The sequence below is a fragment of the Periplaneta americana genome, chromosome 1 (assembly GCF_040183065.1).
Source record: "Periplaneta americana isolate PAMFEO1 chromosome 1, P.americana_PAMFEO1_priV1, whole genome shotgun sequence".
Classification (NCBI taxonomy): Eukaryota; Metazoa; Arthropoda; class Insecta; order Blattodea; family Blattidae; genus Periplaneta; species Periplaneta americana.
Genome location: NC_091117.1, coordinates 97,889,357 through 97,903,148, shown reverse-complemented (window position 1 = coordinate 97,903,148; position 13,792 = coordinate 97,889,357). Strand labels below are relative to the sequence as shown.

Here is a 13,792-nt window from a genome sequence, read left to right as displayed (position 1 = left end):
CGCCCCCTGTACCTTGCCAGAGCCTATGGAGGAGGTTCCATCACTATATGGGGGGCATCAGCTCTGAAACTCACATCGAGTTTGTGTTCAATGAAAATGAAGCACTGAATGTGCATCATTATATCGCAACTGTACTTCTTAAACATGTCATTCCTTTTGCCCCTCATGTCAGTGAGAACTTCGTTTTGATGCAAGACAACAACAGACCTCAGACTGTGTGTCACAGTTCCTACAAGAGACGTAATTCATCACTCTGGATTGGCCAGCATGAAGTCCTGACCATTATCGCATCGAGAATGTGTGGAACATGTTCAGACATCAAATCTCTTGATGAGTTCTTCACACCTGGCTGAGATTCAGGCAGCTCTTAATGAAGAATGGGATGCAATTTCACAAAATGACATCCACATCCTAATTGCCAGGATACTGAATAGGATGCGAACTGTTGTGGATTTTAAGGATGGTAATACATGTTACTGAGAGTCCAGAGTTATGTTAAGATGGTTCTGTGTTTATTTAGTGGTAAGGGGTATGTCAAGATAGTGTCGTAGAAAATGAATTCAAGTAGCATCAAAAATGCACGACTTCTATTCATTCAATTTTAGTATTAATTTTATTTGTTAAAATGGTGCTATTGTATAAATAAAGCTGTAGTAAGTAATGCTTTAAAATATTATGAGAATAAATTTCATGCACAACAGCGTTTCTGTTAATTAAACATGCATTTATAAAAAAATCTAAGTGTCACACTTTTTCAACTCGTCCATGTAGTGTAACATACTGGTAGCTATTCGTAAATTAAATTAGTACAATGATATGAATAGTATAACTTGGGAAATATATGTGAAATCTAGGTATTGTTCATCGAGATGTGCAACCAAATGTATATTCCTAACAAAATTTAGTACAGTATATAGAAATTGTACCCAAGTCAAAAAGAATGACAGCACCGTGTATCAAATTCATTCTTACATGCACATATCAATCTGTTTATTAAAACCAACTTACATACAAATGCTGGATAATTTGACTAGTTTACCTATAAAATTGTAATGTCACATTTAATAAGGAATCAGAACGCAATTAATAAAACTCCTTCCCTTCAAATAGAAAAATCACACATATTTACAACTGTTAACTTTGAAAAAATCATAAAAATTTAAAGGAATGATTATAAAATCACATTAATATCTCCATCCTACAAAGAATCAGTAGATATAAAAAGTAGAAATTACTCAGTCTGGGCAGATACTTACATGTAACAAGTCTGTTTTCAATTACACAGATAGTAATACAAATTTAATCAATATAGAATGTCTCCCTTTCGTCTCCAACTTGCATCGCACATTAATTTTGTGAAAAAAATAAACGAACTCACACATATTCAAGATATATAAAACATGAAGTCTTAATATTCATAATTTAGTACATTACCAATCACAATGCTGTTTCAAACAGCATCTGGTATGAAAAACTTTCATATCTAACACATCAAAGTCGCAAGAGCACCTTATGTAGCTTCACCACAGAGAAGCAGAAGTAAGAAGTAAAGAACATACATAATTAACATGGCAGGTATAAAAATGCAAGTGGAATGAGCACTAATGAACTTATCACTTTAAATAACGTTTATTCCTGCATCTTCAGATTGGAATGCTACCATATATATGTATAAAATCAGATCTGGCTTGTTTAGCCACAAACTTTCACTCAGAATTCTAATTCTTCCATTGTGCGGGAGAGGCGATTGTTGTCAATTCGGCGTCTCTGACTGCGACGAACAGCATCTGCTCGCCTATAGGGCTCACTTTTCAGACCCAATAGAATGTCCTCCAAAGCTCCGTTGTATACTTCATCCTGCTGCAAGAGTTTCTTTTCTTGCACTAACCGAGTTTTGCACTTCAGTTCATTGATCACTGCCTCCTGAAATTATAAGACAATTTAAAAGAAACCAATAATAAATGGCATATATCTCTCAAGAAAGAACTTAAGTCTCTATATAACTTTTTAGGTTTTCACAATAATTGTGATCAAAAATAGGTGTTTGGGCATTCCACCGTGTACTGGAACATGGCATTTCCAATGTTTCAGAACTACATATAGATTCCATCGTTAGAGCAGATAAGACCAGGGATGAGGAGGTGCTTACTCTGTTGGGCCCCTTATGCCAGGCTATTCCATGACTGAGCTCAGTTGTTGGAAATGTCAAGTTACAGGACATGGTGGAATACCCAAAAACCTAATTCTGAACTTATGTCTCGTTCTATTCTTAATTTCCTAAGTATAGCTCATAGAAAGAAGAGTAAAATATAATTTTTATGAGGTACAAAAATTTAACTAATTCTGAATTGTTAAGCAGAAAATATCACAGTACGGGAACGATCAAAACGAATTATTAAACTTCATAACTGCTTCTCTCCAAATTATAGTCTAGGTACTAACAAAAATGACTATAATGATACTGCATTCCATGTTACCACACTAATTACTCAAGTACTACAAATAAATTATTACACGCCACTATCATGACAAGAGCAAAAGTATTATATACCATACACAAATAACACAGAAAGACCTTCAACTCAATATATACTTTCGAAAGGCTATTGACGCGCTGTTAAATCTAAGCCAATTGTGGCAAAAATCGGAACTACATCTCATGTTACAGAGTCCAATCGGTATTACAGGTATAGAAAATAATATTATTACTAGTACTTTTCATATTACTTCCCCAAAGGAGAGTAATAGTTTATCAGTTTAAATTAAATGTTCAACCACAATATACATACCATATATGGTTTTTGGTTTGATATATGGCTATGGATATAATGGTTGAACATTAAATTGAAAGCCATTAACAACACATTTCCTCTTCTACCCAATCTGTTTACATCACGGATTATGTCTTTAATATTTAAATGTAAGGGATGTAACAGGTTTGCAACATCTATTCACTGATCAACTCAACAAAGACGATTTCATAATTGAATAATAATACTAAAATAAAAGAACTGACAAATCCTATAAATAATGTCTGTTTTAAATTGTCTGATTGGCAAAACTTATAACCAATTTCTTCCCATCATTCCCATCGAAACACAGCTACCACACTCTGACCCAATGCGGCAAACTAAGGAACTTCTATGAGGATCAACTTCTATCATGAGAGTTAAAACTCCCTTGGTATATAATTCATTTGAAAGGAAGGAAAATTCGATGATAAAAGCATGCTATCAAATGAGATTATGTTTAAGATATACACAGTAGCTATAATATTTCATAAAGACATATTAAACAACTGAAGTAATTTCAATTAATATACACAACTTCATCAGGCAGTACATCTCACTTGATGATATGTGTCAGAGGAAGAACAATTGTTGCAAATATCTCAAGTCTGATTAGTGAACTATGTTACTAGTCAGTGATGTATGCAATGGAGGGGAGAAGGAACTGACCACCCTATCCCATTATCTCCTGTATAGGAAAATTAGAATAGAAATAATGACAGAATTTCACTTTTAAAGGACAGACTAACTAGAATAGATTAAGATCCTTTAATGAGTGATTTAGGGGTGAAAATATACTTTTCCCAATTTCATAGATAAGTTAACATAATTTTAAATGAATATTGTCCATTAAATTTATCAAACACTTTAAGAAATAAGAATAAAAATTACTGCTACACACCACATCTTAAATCCTTAAAATCTAGTATTTAACGATATTTTACCATAAATATAAGAAAGCTAATAGATTAGAGGACAGGATAATTTATAATAACTTAATAAATTAATTACCGTAAAATGGAGTGAATAGGGATGCAGGGGATGAATAGGGACGAAGTTTTATTATTTTTTATTTCTTTGTGTCAAAGAGTAAATATAATAATAAAAGTTTTTATTTGTTCACTCATTGTCTTTATGAATGAAAACATAAACACTCTTATTATTATATTTAGAAAGGGTTAATGAATTCAATTATCTTGGTTTCAAGCTTTCCTTTCTACCTCATCTAGATATCTCACAAAAAATTTTTAAATTCAATAAATCTGCAGACATTATCAACAGTAAAATGAAACTTCTTTAGTCCAGAAACATACCCACACTCGTCTGTACAAGACCTTAGCAAGATCTGTCCTTTGTTACAGCAATGAAGCTTGGACCTTACGAAAAATGATGAAAACAGAATTACTGCCAGTGACATGAAGTTTATGCGCCGAACAGCAGGATACACTAAATGGAATCATAAAAGAAATGAAGATGTCCTACAAGAACTGGAAATGGAATGTGTACTGTAGTATATTCATCAATATCAAGACAACTGGCTTCACCATGTCAAGTGTATGCCTAGAACAAGGATTCCTCAAGCAATTTTGAACCACAGAACAACAGGGAAAGGATCACTGGGTCGCCCTGTGAAGAGATGGCGGGAAAACTTTTGTAGACCGGAACAGTCCTTCTAGGACTATCACCTGTTAGGAAGATGATGATGATGATGATGATGATGATGATATTAATCTTTGACATAAATAAATAAAAAAATAATAAAACTTCAATCCTAGTCACCCCATTTTACAGTATATAATACTGAGATTAAGAAAAAGAAATAACAGCTACAAATATATTGAAAAATGGTGAAAAACTGCAAAGCAGTATGGAAAATTATTAAAAGTGAACATAAAAATGAACACACCCCACCTCCAATCACAACCAATACATTTAAATATTATTTATTTTCATTAATATTTCGAACTTAAAGGTGGTGTTAAGGATTACAACTTACTTACAAATGGCTTTTAAGGAACCCAGAGGTTCATTGCCGCCCTCCCATAAGCCTGTCATTGGTCTCTATTCTGAACAAGATTAATCCAGTCCCTACCATCATATCGCACCTCCCTCAAATCTATTTAAATATTATTCTCCCATCTAGTCTTGGCCTCCCCAAAGGTCTTTTCCCCTCAGGTCTTCCAACTAACACTCTATATGCATTTCTAGATTCACCCATATGTGCTATATGCCCTGCCCATATCAAACTCTGGATTTAATCGTGTTAAGAATTTCCCAGGGGGAGGGGGGAAGCGACAAATTAATTAAGTGGAAATATGTCTCTTCTTTATGACTCAAAGACATTGTTAATGAACAACTCACATAGTGAATATTATTGTGGGTTCTCTAACTATGTATATTGTTAATGCAGTAATTAATCCTATTATTTAATGTCTGAGCAAGGAGTTTTCACTTACAACTAATAAAGACAATTCTAATACACAAAAGAGAAGATAAAGCTCTTGGTTCTAGTTACAGGTTCACAACACCATTTTTTTTTTTTCAAAATAGAAAAAGTCCAAAATGAGGTTCTTTGTGAATGTCTGCATGCATAGTGGGAACCACTTCCAAAATGTGTTGTGATAGTAGTTGTTGAACATGTATCACAGCCATCCCTTGATTATGTGCATCAAGTTTAGTACTAAAGTTTTTATGCAGACATTTTGCATGTTGAAGCATGTATATATTATTTGGGTTTTTCTGTATTTTGAATTCACACCAATTTACTGATGCTAGATTTGCATGAATATAAGTCGCATTTAAAAAGCACTATTGAATTCCTTAGAAGGTAGACACTGGAAAATTATATAAAAATATAACTAAAACATGCTTATATGCGACAGAATTTTCTGGGTACATAGGCTATTCAATAATGAATATTTTTTTCTTTACTCACACAGCTTTTAACTTAGAATTTAAATGTTGTATTGTGTCCCAACAAGAATGTTGGATTTAATAATATGAATAAATGCAACAAAACAGATAATACTGTCGTCAACCCAACAAACAATATATTGTTGGGGAATTGCGCCACTGTCTTGTTGAATTGGTGGCACTGTTATCTGCATTTATTCACATTATTAAATCTGGCATCCTTGTTGGTATATCCTATTACGTAATAATGATATCATTTAGTTTATTTACGATTTTAAACGGTGACAGAGTTGAGAAATGGTTTAGATTCGCCTATGGCACAATAGAGTTCAAGTGTGAAGAACAATATAGAGCTCTAAAATGTTGCCGTCTCTTAAAAAATCATGTGCTGAGACGTATGAAATGTTGTTGGGAACCTGTTCTACAATATAGTACTTCGTAGATGGTACAAAATGTTCAAAGATGTAAGGAAATTATCATCAGAAGATACTAGCACTGGGGCTGCAACCACATTGGGTCAGAGTGTGATAGCTGTGATGTAAACATTAACACTGCTGCTGCTGTGAGGGAAAGGAGACCAATAATATTAAGAAAGCTGTCAGAAACCCCGAACATTTTATTAGGTGTCCCATATACATGGGTAACAGAAAAACTACACAATGCACATGTTAGTGCAAGAGATTGCTTACTCCCAAACAATAGGACGTCTGCATACAAGTATGTGTTGCGCTTGAAGGAAGTTAGAGGAATAAGGTCAGGGTTTCTTTCGAATATCGTAACTTGAGATTAGACTTGGCTGCATCATGTTGACTCTGTGAGCAAGTTATAAAGCTCAGTGTGGAATTCTCCATCATCATTACGACCAAAGAAAGCCGAAGTGCATCTGTAGAAAAGGTCATAGGCAGTCATAGGCATCTTATTTTCTGACATTCAAGAAATGGTTTATCCACATGTATTAGCTCACGCAACTGTGACAGAACAACATTACAAAAGTACAATGAAGACCCTGAACAATCATGTGAAGTGAAAGTTATATCTCAATGCAATAGGGTGGATGCTGCAGCAAGATAATGCACAGCTACGCATTGCAAATGCAGCCATGTTGTATCTCACCAAAACAAACACAAAATGTGTCCCTGATACTCCCTTCAGTCCGAACTTAGCACCATGTTTGTTTATCCCAAAGTTGAAGAAACACCTTCGTGGAATGCATTTTTAGTCTTCAGAACAATTGGTGAAAATGCAGAGGTCATACTAAAGGACCTGTCGAAATATGGTTTCCATCAAGTCTTTAAAGACTGGCAAGATCACTGGGACAAGTGCATTGCAACCAATGAGGGCTACTTTGAGAAAGTGCATCAAAATTTGGTGGATAAATAAAAGATCTGATGTCACAAAAAAAATCATGGTCATTCATTAACGAACAGCCCTGACATAAAATGTGAAAAAGAAAACCAGGAACCTAAGCAAATACCTATTAAATGAAGAAAAATCTTTAATAATGAATGTAAGTTTGTAACAGAAGAAGCAAGAAGATTATACCTTACTTGCATTATATAGCCTAATACTAGGCTATTACAAATACATCCCAACCACCTAATGTGATAAAAATTAAAGTAAAAGAATTATTACTGTAAGCTGTCAGCAATGCCACAACAACATAACCACAGCAAAATTTAATAGCAAATACAGAAAAATGTTTTGGTGCAGCACAAAGCCTCAAAGTTCAATCAATTGTGTAATGGTGCACAAAACTAATTTATCAGTGAACACATGCTATCCGAGATAAATATTTTAAATGTGAGCCATCTTTCACCATTAAGTATGCTTTTTTCTGCAACTTAAACAACTTACTAGTTTTTCAATCAGCTTTCCAAGTCGGTTATGACAGTGCTGTTAACAGATTCTGCTTGTTGTTACGGCATTGACTATGCTGAATACGTTGATAGGACTTCACAAAAAAAAAAATCAGTAATATAAAAATAAAAACATCCCCATTAACAAACACAATAAAAAGCAAAGCTTTGTTAAAAGAAGTTTTGTAGAAATGGAACTATGCAGCCAAGTGAATTAAAAAGATGTTCAAGAATAATCACTTAGGGGTACTACATATAAATGCATAACTGAATTATTAAAAAACACTAGGTGAATCTGAATTTCAAGTATACCGTGTTTATCCAGAAATCTTAAAAATTAAAGAATTATGCAAAATTAATATCTTTATAAACAGTGTTTCAAGAGGAATGCATAATTACAATAAAAATTGAACGAGAGGATTTTGGATAAAATGTATGTACACAGCTTTCAAATTCTCCAGACAAATTAAATCCTGGAACTTCTCAGAGACCACATCAAATTGATAAAAATTGGAATCAATATTAAGGTACTGTACATTTCTCAGTATATCTTCTCCTTCCAAAATATGAGTCCAATAATCATGTTTGTATGTCACAAATAACACTAGGCTACTTTCTTTATGCAACATATAGATTAAACTTCAACATCTCTTGCAGATTTTGTCTATTTCATTAACAGTTGTGGTTGTAAACATAATCACCAAGATAATATCACGCTTCATCATGGAAGAAAATTAAAATGCTATTACCTAAATCACTTATAAAAATTCATTTTTCATTCACAAAGAACATTGATGAAAGTTTCTCAAAGAAAAATTCGTTGTTCCAGACCATAAATTATTTTCACAATAAAACTGACCCTATTAATCTTTGGTTTCATTTTGAATAACCACTGACCCTACCTGCACCTAAAGTTAGACCGCAGCTGATAACAGCAAAATGACAAAAGGAAAAGCTTAATTTGGATGCACATTTTTATAAGCCCAATGACAAGCTCAAAGTGACAGTAATTCAATACCATATTTTTGTAAATGAAATTTTTGCCAACATACAGGTTTACCGATATTTCTTGATAATTGCAGTATTAGAACTAATATACATAAAGAATAAAAATTAGTTACAACACAGAAACTACCTGTACTGAATGCATTATATTGTTGTTGTTGTTCTTTTCTAATGCCAGGCGTTTGACAATAAAGTCATTTGACCTCTTGCACTCCAATATTTTTCAAAGATATTATCATGGCCAGCCACTGAAGCACAGATTTTGAGGTGTTCCGAAACCATTTCTTGGTTTGAGTTGCACAATGGGCAGTTAGGGGACTGATATATTCCAATTCTATGCAGGTGTTTGGCCAAACAATCATGGCCTGTTGCCAATCTAAATGCAGCTACAGACGATTTTCGTGGTAAATCGGGAATTAACTGTGGATTTTGATGCAGAGAGTTCCATTTTTTCCCTTGGGATTGTGTTATCAAATTTTGTTTGTTGAAGTCTAAGTATGTAGATTTAATAAATCTTTTCACAAAGTAATACGTAGATTTAGTAACAGGTCTGTAAGTAGCAGTGCTGCCCTTCTTTGCTGAAGCATCCGCATTCTCCTTTCCCAGATTCCACAATGGGATGGTATCCATTGGAATACAATTCTTTTATTGAGTGATATTAATTGAGAGAGCATTTTAGTTATTTCTGCTGTTTGAGATGAAGGTGTGTGTTTAGAGACTATTGATAGAATAGCTGCTTTGGAGTCTGACGATATAACTGCATTTTTAAATTTATTGATGTGGCATAGAAGATTCCTGAGACTTTCACTTATTGCAATGATTTCTCCATCAAAACTTGTTGTTCCATATCCAAGAGATCTATAAAGTGAGAAGAGACAGCATGTAACACCTGTACCGGCACCTTGTTCTCTGGAGATCAAGGATCGTCAGTGTATAAATGAAGCCAGTTTTGTGGAGGGTACCTAATATTAATTGTCTCTAAAGACAATTGTTTTAGTATTCTAGTGTTTACTTCTGATTTTAGTATTTCTTCTGTTAAATTTAGATTATATTCTATATTTAATAGAGTTAAAGGGTTTGGTTTAATTTGTAGGTCTTCTTTTAAATTCGGGATATTGATTTTCTGTTTTAATTCTTGAACAACGGATATGAAATTTTTTTGAGTTTTCAATCTACAGAGAGGACTGTATGAATGCCAATTGTTTCCTGGTAATCTAATAAGTTTTTCATATTGAATCAGTGCTTTTTCTTCTATTGTCATTTTGATGCATTATATTATGGATTGTGGTGTAGGCATACACAAATTCATCAGATCCAATTGATATGAATTCCAGATTTTTCTTCCAATGTAAAGTTACAAAAAATTCTATCCTGTGTCTTAGTTTAACAGATATTTTAGAAGAGAGGCAATAGATAATATTTTAAGTTAAAAATACATAACTGAATACATTCAATTGACATTTATATTCCATATATATTTTCGCATCTACAACTTAATCTGAAAACAGTTTTACTGGTACATACTTGATTTATTCGCCACATAATATTAAACTTAAAAAAGTTTTTATCAGAAAAATTGTATGAAGGGCCTGAAAATAATTAAAATTTATTTCAAAATAATAGATTAATTCTCTCCTGTGATGTGATTCTACATACCAAAATTATTTTGCTTAAAAAATATAAAAATATATAACCAGATTCACCTAGTGTATGTTAACCACTACAACAAAATGCAATAAAAATAAAGAACCAGATTCACCTAGTGTATGTCAATCACTACAACAAAATGCATACATTTCAAGCATAATTCCATCCATCAGTAAATAATAAAAATCAAGTCATGCACACAGACTATAAGAATTATCTAAGAATAATATATTAAATCTCAGTACAATTCAAAAACATTATATAAATGCAAAAATAATGATTAGCTATATACAGATATATAGCTATATGTACAGAAGTATGTAAAAAGGATTTTTTAAATAAGAAATAATATAAGGAGAAGTAGAAAATATGATCACTACATGTTTTCTGTGCTTTTAGTTCTTAGAAATTAAAAACAACAAAGTGAAGATTGCTACATAATTTACAAATCAGCACCTAAACATTTAAAAAATGCAGAAAAAATACCACACTGTTAAAAATTAATGAATACTTTTTTAATACTCATGAAATAAACAGAACTATTTAAAATCTCAAACTGAGTCTTTGTTCATTAATAATGCTGTAACAACGTGTTGTTTTGTACAATAACATACAGGAAATCTGGATACAGGAGTGCACAGAGGCAAAATTATTTACATCCTAAAAATGGAAATATTTTAAAGTAAGTAATCTCTGAGGAATATATAGGCCTATCTTAGTGAAACATGGTGTATTTGTATGGCCTGTGTAATATTTTCCCTAATTCACCCAAATACTTTACATCAGAGAATAGAGATGATTTTCTACAAGAAATTTAGTGCTCATGATCATATTTGTGTAACTGAACAAAATGCCAAGGCTCGAACTCTTTTTAATAATACTGTAGCAAAAGATCATAAAAAAACCTGATTCACAATCTGGGTAGACTATGACATGAACTTGTTTCTACAAGAGCAAAAAGCACTTTGCAACTATGAATATTCAAAAATAATTATAAAGATACGTTAATGTTATATTTTTTTAGTACATGATCAGTAATAACTGAGAAAAGAATAATGGAATACACCACATATCAAAAAGATGGACCCAATTTCAAAGCAATCACGAGTCATCTGTGAATGGCATGCATATCACTTGAAATGGCACATCATAGAGTTTGTAATGACCAATGCTAGATGTCTCTCCCAACGCAACAATAGGTGAATAGTTGAATGCAACAATAGCCGCTAAATTTACAGAATGCAGTTATACAGGAATTTTCATTCAAGTGAGACTAAATGCTTTCAGTACGTAAAAGTAAACGTGTTCTGTGCTATTTCTGCAAGAAAGGTTTACGACCCTTTCTTTTTCGAGGAAAGCACAGTTAATGGGCAAACCTATCTCGAAATGCTGCAAAACTAGCTTTTCCCTCAACTACATGAAGACTCCAATGACTTCATTTTCCAGCAAGATGGTACACCACCACATTGGCACTGGCAGGTTCGACAGTTTCTAAATGACACACTGACTCAACGTTGGATAGGTCACATGGAGTCCGAAGACTTAACACTATACTCTTGGCCTCCAAGGTCCCTAGACATTACACCATGTGACTTCTTCTTGTGCGGTTATGTCAAAGACTGTGTCTTTTTGCCGTTATTACCAATTAATATGGATGATCTCAGAAACAGAATCATAGTGGCAGTGAATTTAGTGGAAGAAGACAATCTGAGAACAATTTGGGACAAATTCAGCTATCAGCTTGATGTTGTCTGTGCAGCAAGTGGAGGACACATAGAGTACTTATAACGTGGTGAGTAAAACTTGGTGATACACTGAACTATCTGCAATTTGTTGTGTAATTATAACATATTGCATTGTGAGATACAGGTTTTTGAAATTGGGTCCATCTTTTTGATACATGGTGTATTTTATTATGCAGACGTAATTATATTTTGCACAGCAAAAAACTTGTACCGTATATTACATAAAACACAAAAATATATTAAAAGAGTCAGTCATACCTCATTAAAAATTACAATGACTAAAGGCTTTTTTCTTACTTAGTAAAACAATTAATTACACTTTAAATTATATAAATATAACGTAGTTTTGCATTAAATATGAAAACGCAATATTTTATTTACATTACAGTATATAAAAAAAATTATCTTTATGTATCAATTGATTCCATAGAAAAACAAGTTTTATAAATATCTATGCACAGAATAGTGTTTGTAGTATCTTGGAAAGAAGGAATTTATTTCAGTAAAGAATTTCATGTACTTAGGCTGTTCAATAATGAATGATCACTTGCACAGTTTTGAATTTAAAATTTAAATTCTGTGTTCAATATTGCCAACATGATTCTTTAAAACCTATAAAGTACTGCAGAAGCTATTCAACTGTCACGAAAAAACCATCACATCTAGCAGAAGAACCGCTGACTTGATAACACTGTTTATATAACGCCTCATCTATTTGGTCTATTGCATAACTAACAATGATATCGTTCAGTTTATTTCTGGATTTAATCTGTGCATTAAAATCTCCCGAGGTTTTAATCTCTTTATACGAGGGGGGTGAAACTGGGAGAGGAGTTTCCAGTAGCAAGACTGTGCAGTCCATTGCTTTGTCTGCCATTTTTTTAAATTACTAGCCTAGGTGAACAATCACACTTTCTCCTTCTCTTTGCTATCGTATTATTAAGTGAACTGAAAGATCAGTATTTCATTGACATTTGGTCTCAACCTACTCATTTCTGCCTGCAATTTTAATGGTCAGTGCTGATTTATCAATGGGAAAGTACGAGGGTAAGCTGAAAAGTAATGCCTCCTATTTTTTTTTGTCGCTGTGAATATAGTTAAAAATATTAGTGATAATACATTGTATTCAGTGAACTTTCTGCTTTCAGTGACGCAAGTTTCGTATCTCTGCCAGTAGAGAGCTCTGAATTATAGCCTGAAACATGGTGACGTGTACCAGCACTATGTCGGTGTGTCTGAAGCAGCATGCTGTGATCGAATTTTCAACAGCAGAAAATGTGCCCCCGATAGATATTCATCAGAGATTAAAGGCTGTTTATCGTGATCAATGTGTCGACATCAGTACTAAGTGACATTGATCTGCTGGTGCTTGTAATGAACCACAGCCTCACTTCTGTCTGCACTGCATCATCAGAATCAAAGAGATGTCCTCTCAGGTGTTCTTTAAGTTCTGGGAACAGACGAAAATCTAATGGCGCCAGGTCGGGCTATACGGAGGATGATCAACAACAGCGAAACCAAGACGCTGAATGTATTCTACTGTCATTGCTCTGGTGTGCGGGTGAGTGTTGTCATGCTGTAGGAGGGGCTGCTCCATATCTGGACGAACCCTTTGAATTCGTGCTTTCAGTTTCTTTAGGGTTTCACAATACCTTACAGAATTAATGGCAGTGTCTTTAGGCATGAATTTCATATGCACCATACCTTGAATATCCCAAAATCTGTGAGCATGAGTTTGCCTGCAGATGGCACAGTCTTGACCTTTTTGGGTGCAGATGATCCTTTGTGGTGGAACAGCATTGATGACCTCTTGTTTTCGAGATCGAAGTGGTGTACC

At 33.5% G+C, this 13,792-nt stretch overlaps 1 protein-coding gene across 2 annotated transcripts in view; it reads right to left on the bottom strand.

The window, feature by feature from the left end:
• Positions 1–417: 417 nt before the first annotated feature.
• The window catches only part of Frl (formin-like protein), a 542,073-nt gene continuing 528,698 nt past the window's right edge, over positions 418–13,792 (bottom strand). Inside the window, exon 19 of one of the 2 annotated variants that reach the window (XM_069824507.1) lies at positions 418–1,923. In XM_069824507.1, the coding sequence (XP_069680608.1) occupies positions 1,711–1,923 (213 nt within the window). In that variant the 3' untranslated portion in view covers positions 418–1,710. Of the gene's footprint in view, positions 1,924–7,545; positions 7,654–13,792 lie in introns of those variants that run through there. The other variant, XM_069824516.1, reaches the window with a different exon arrangement.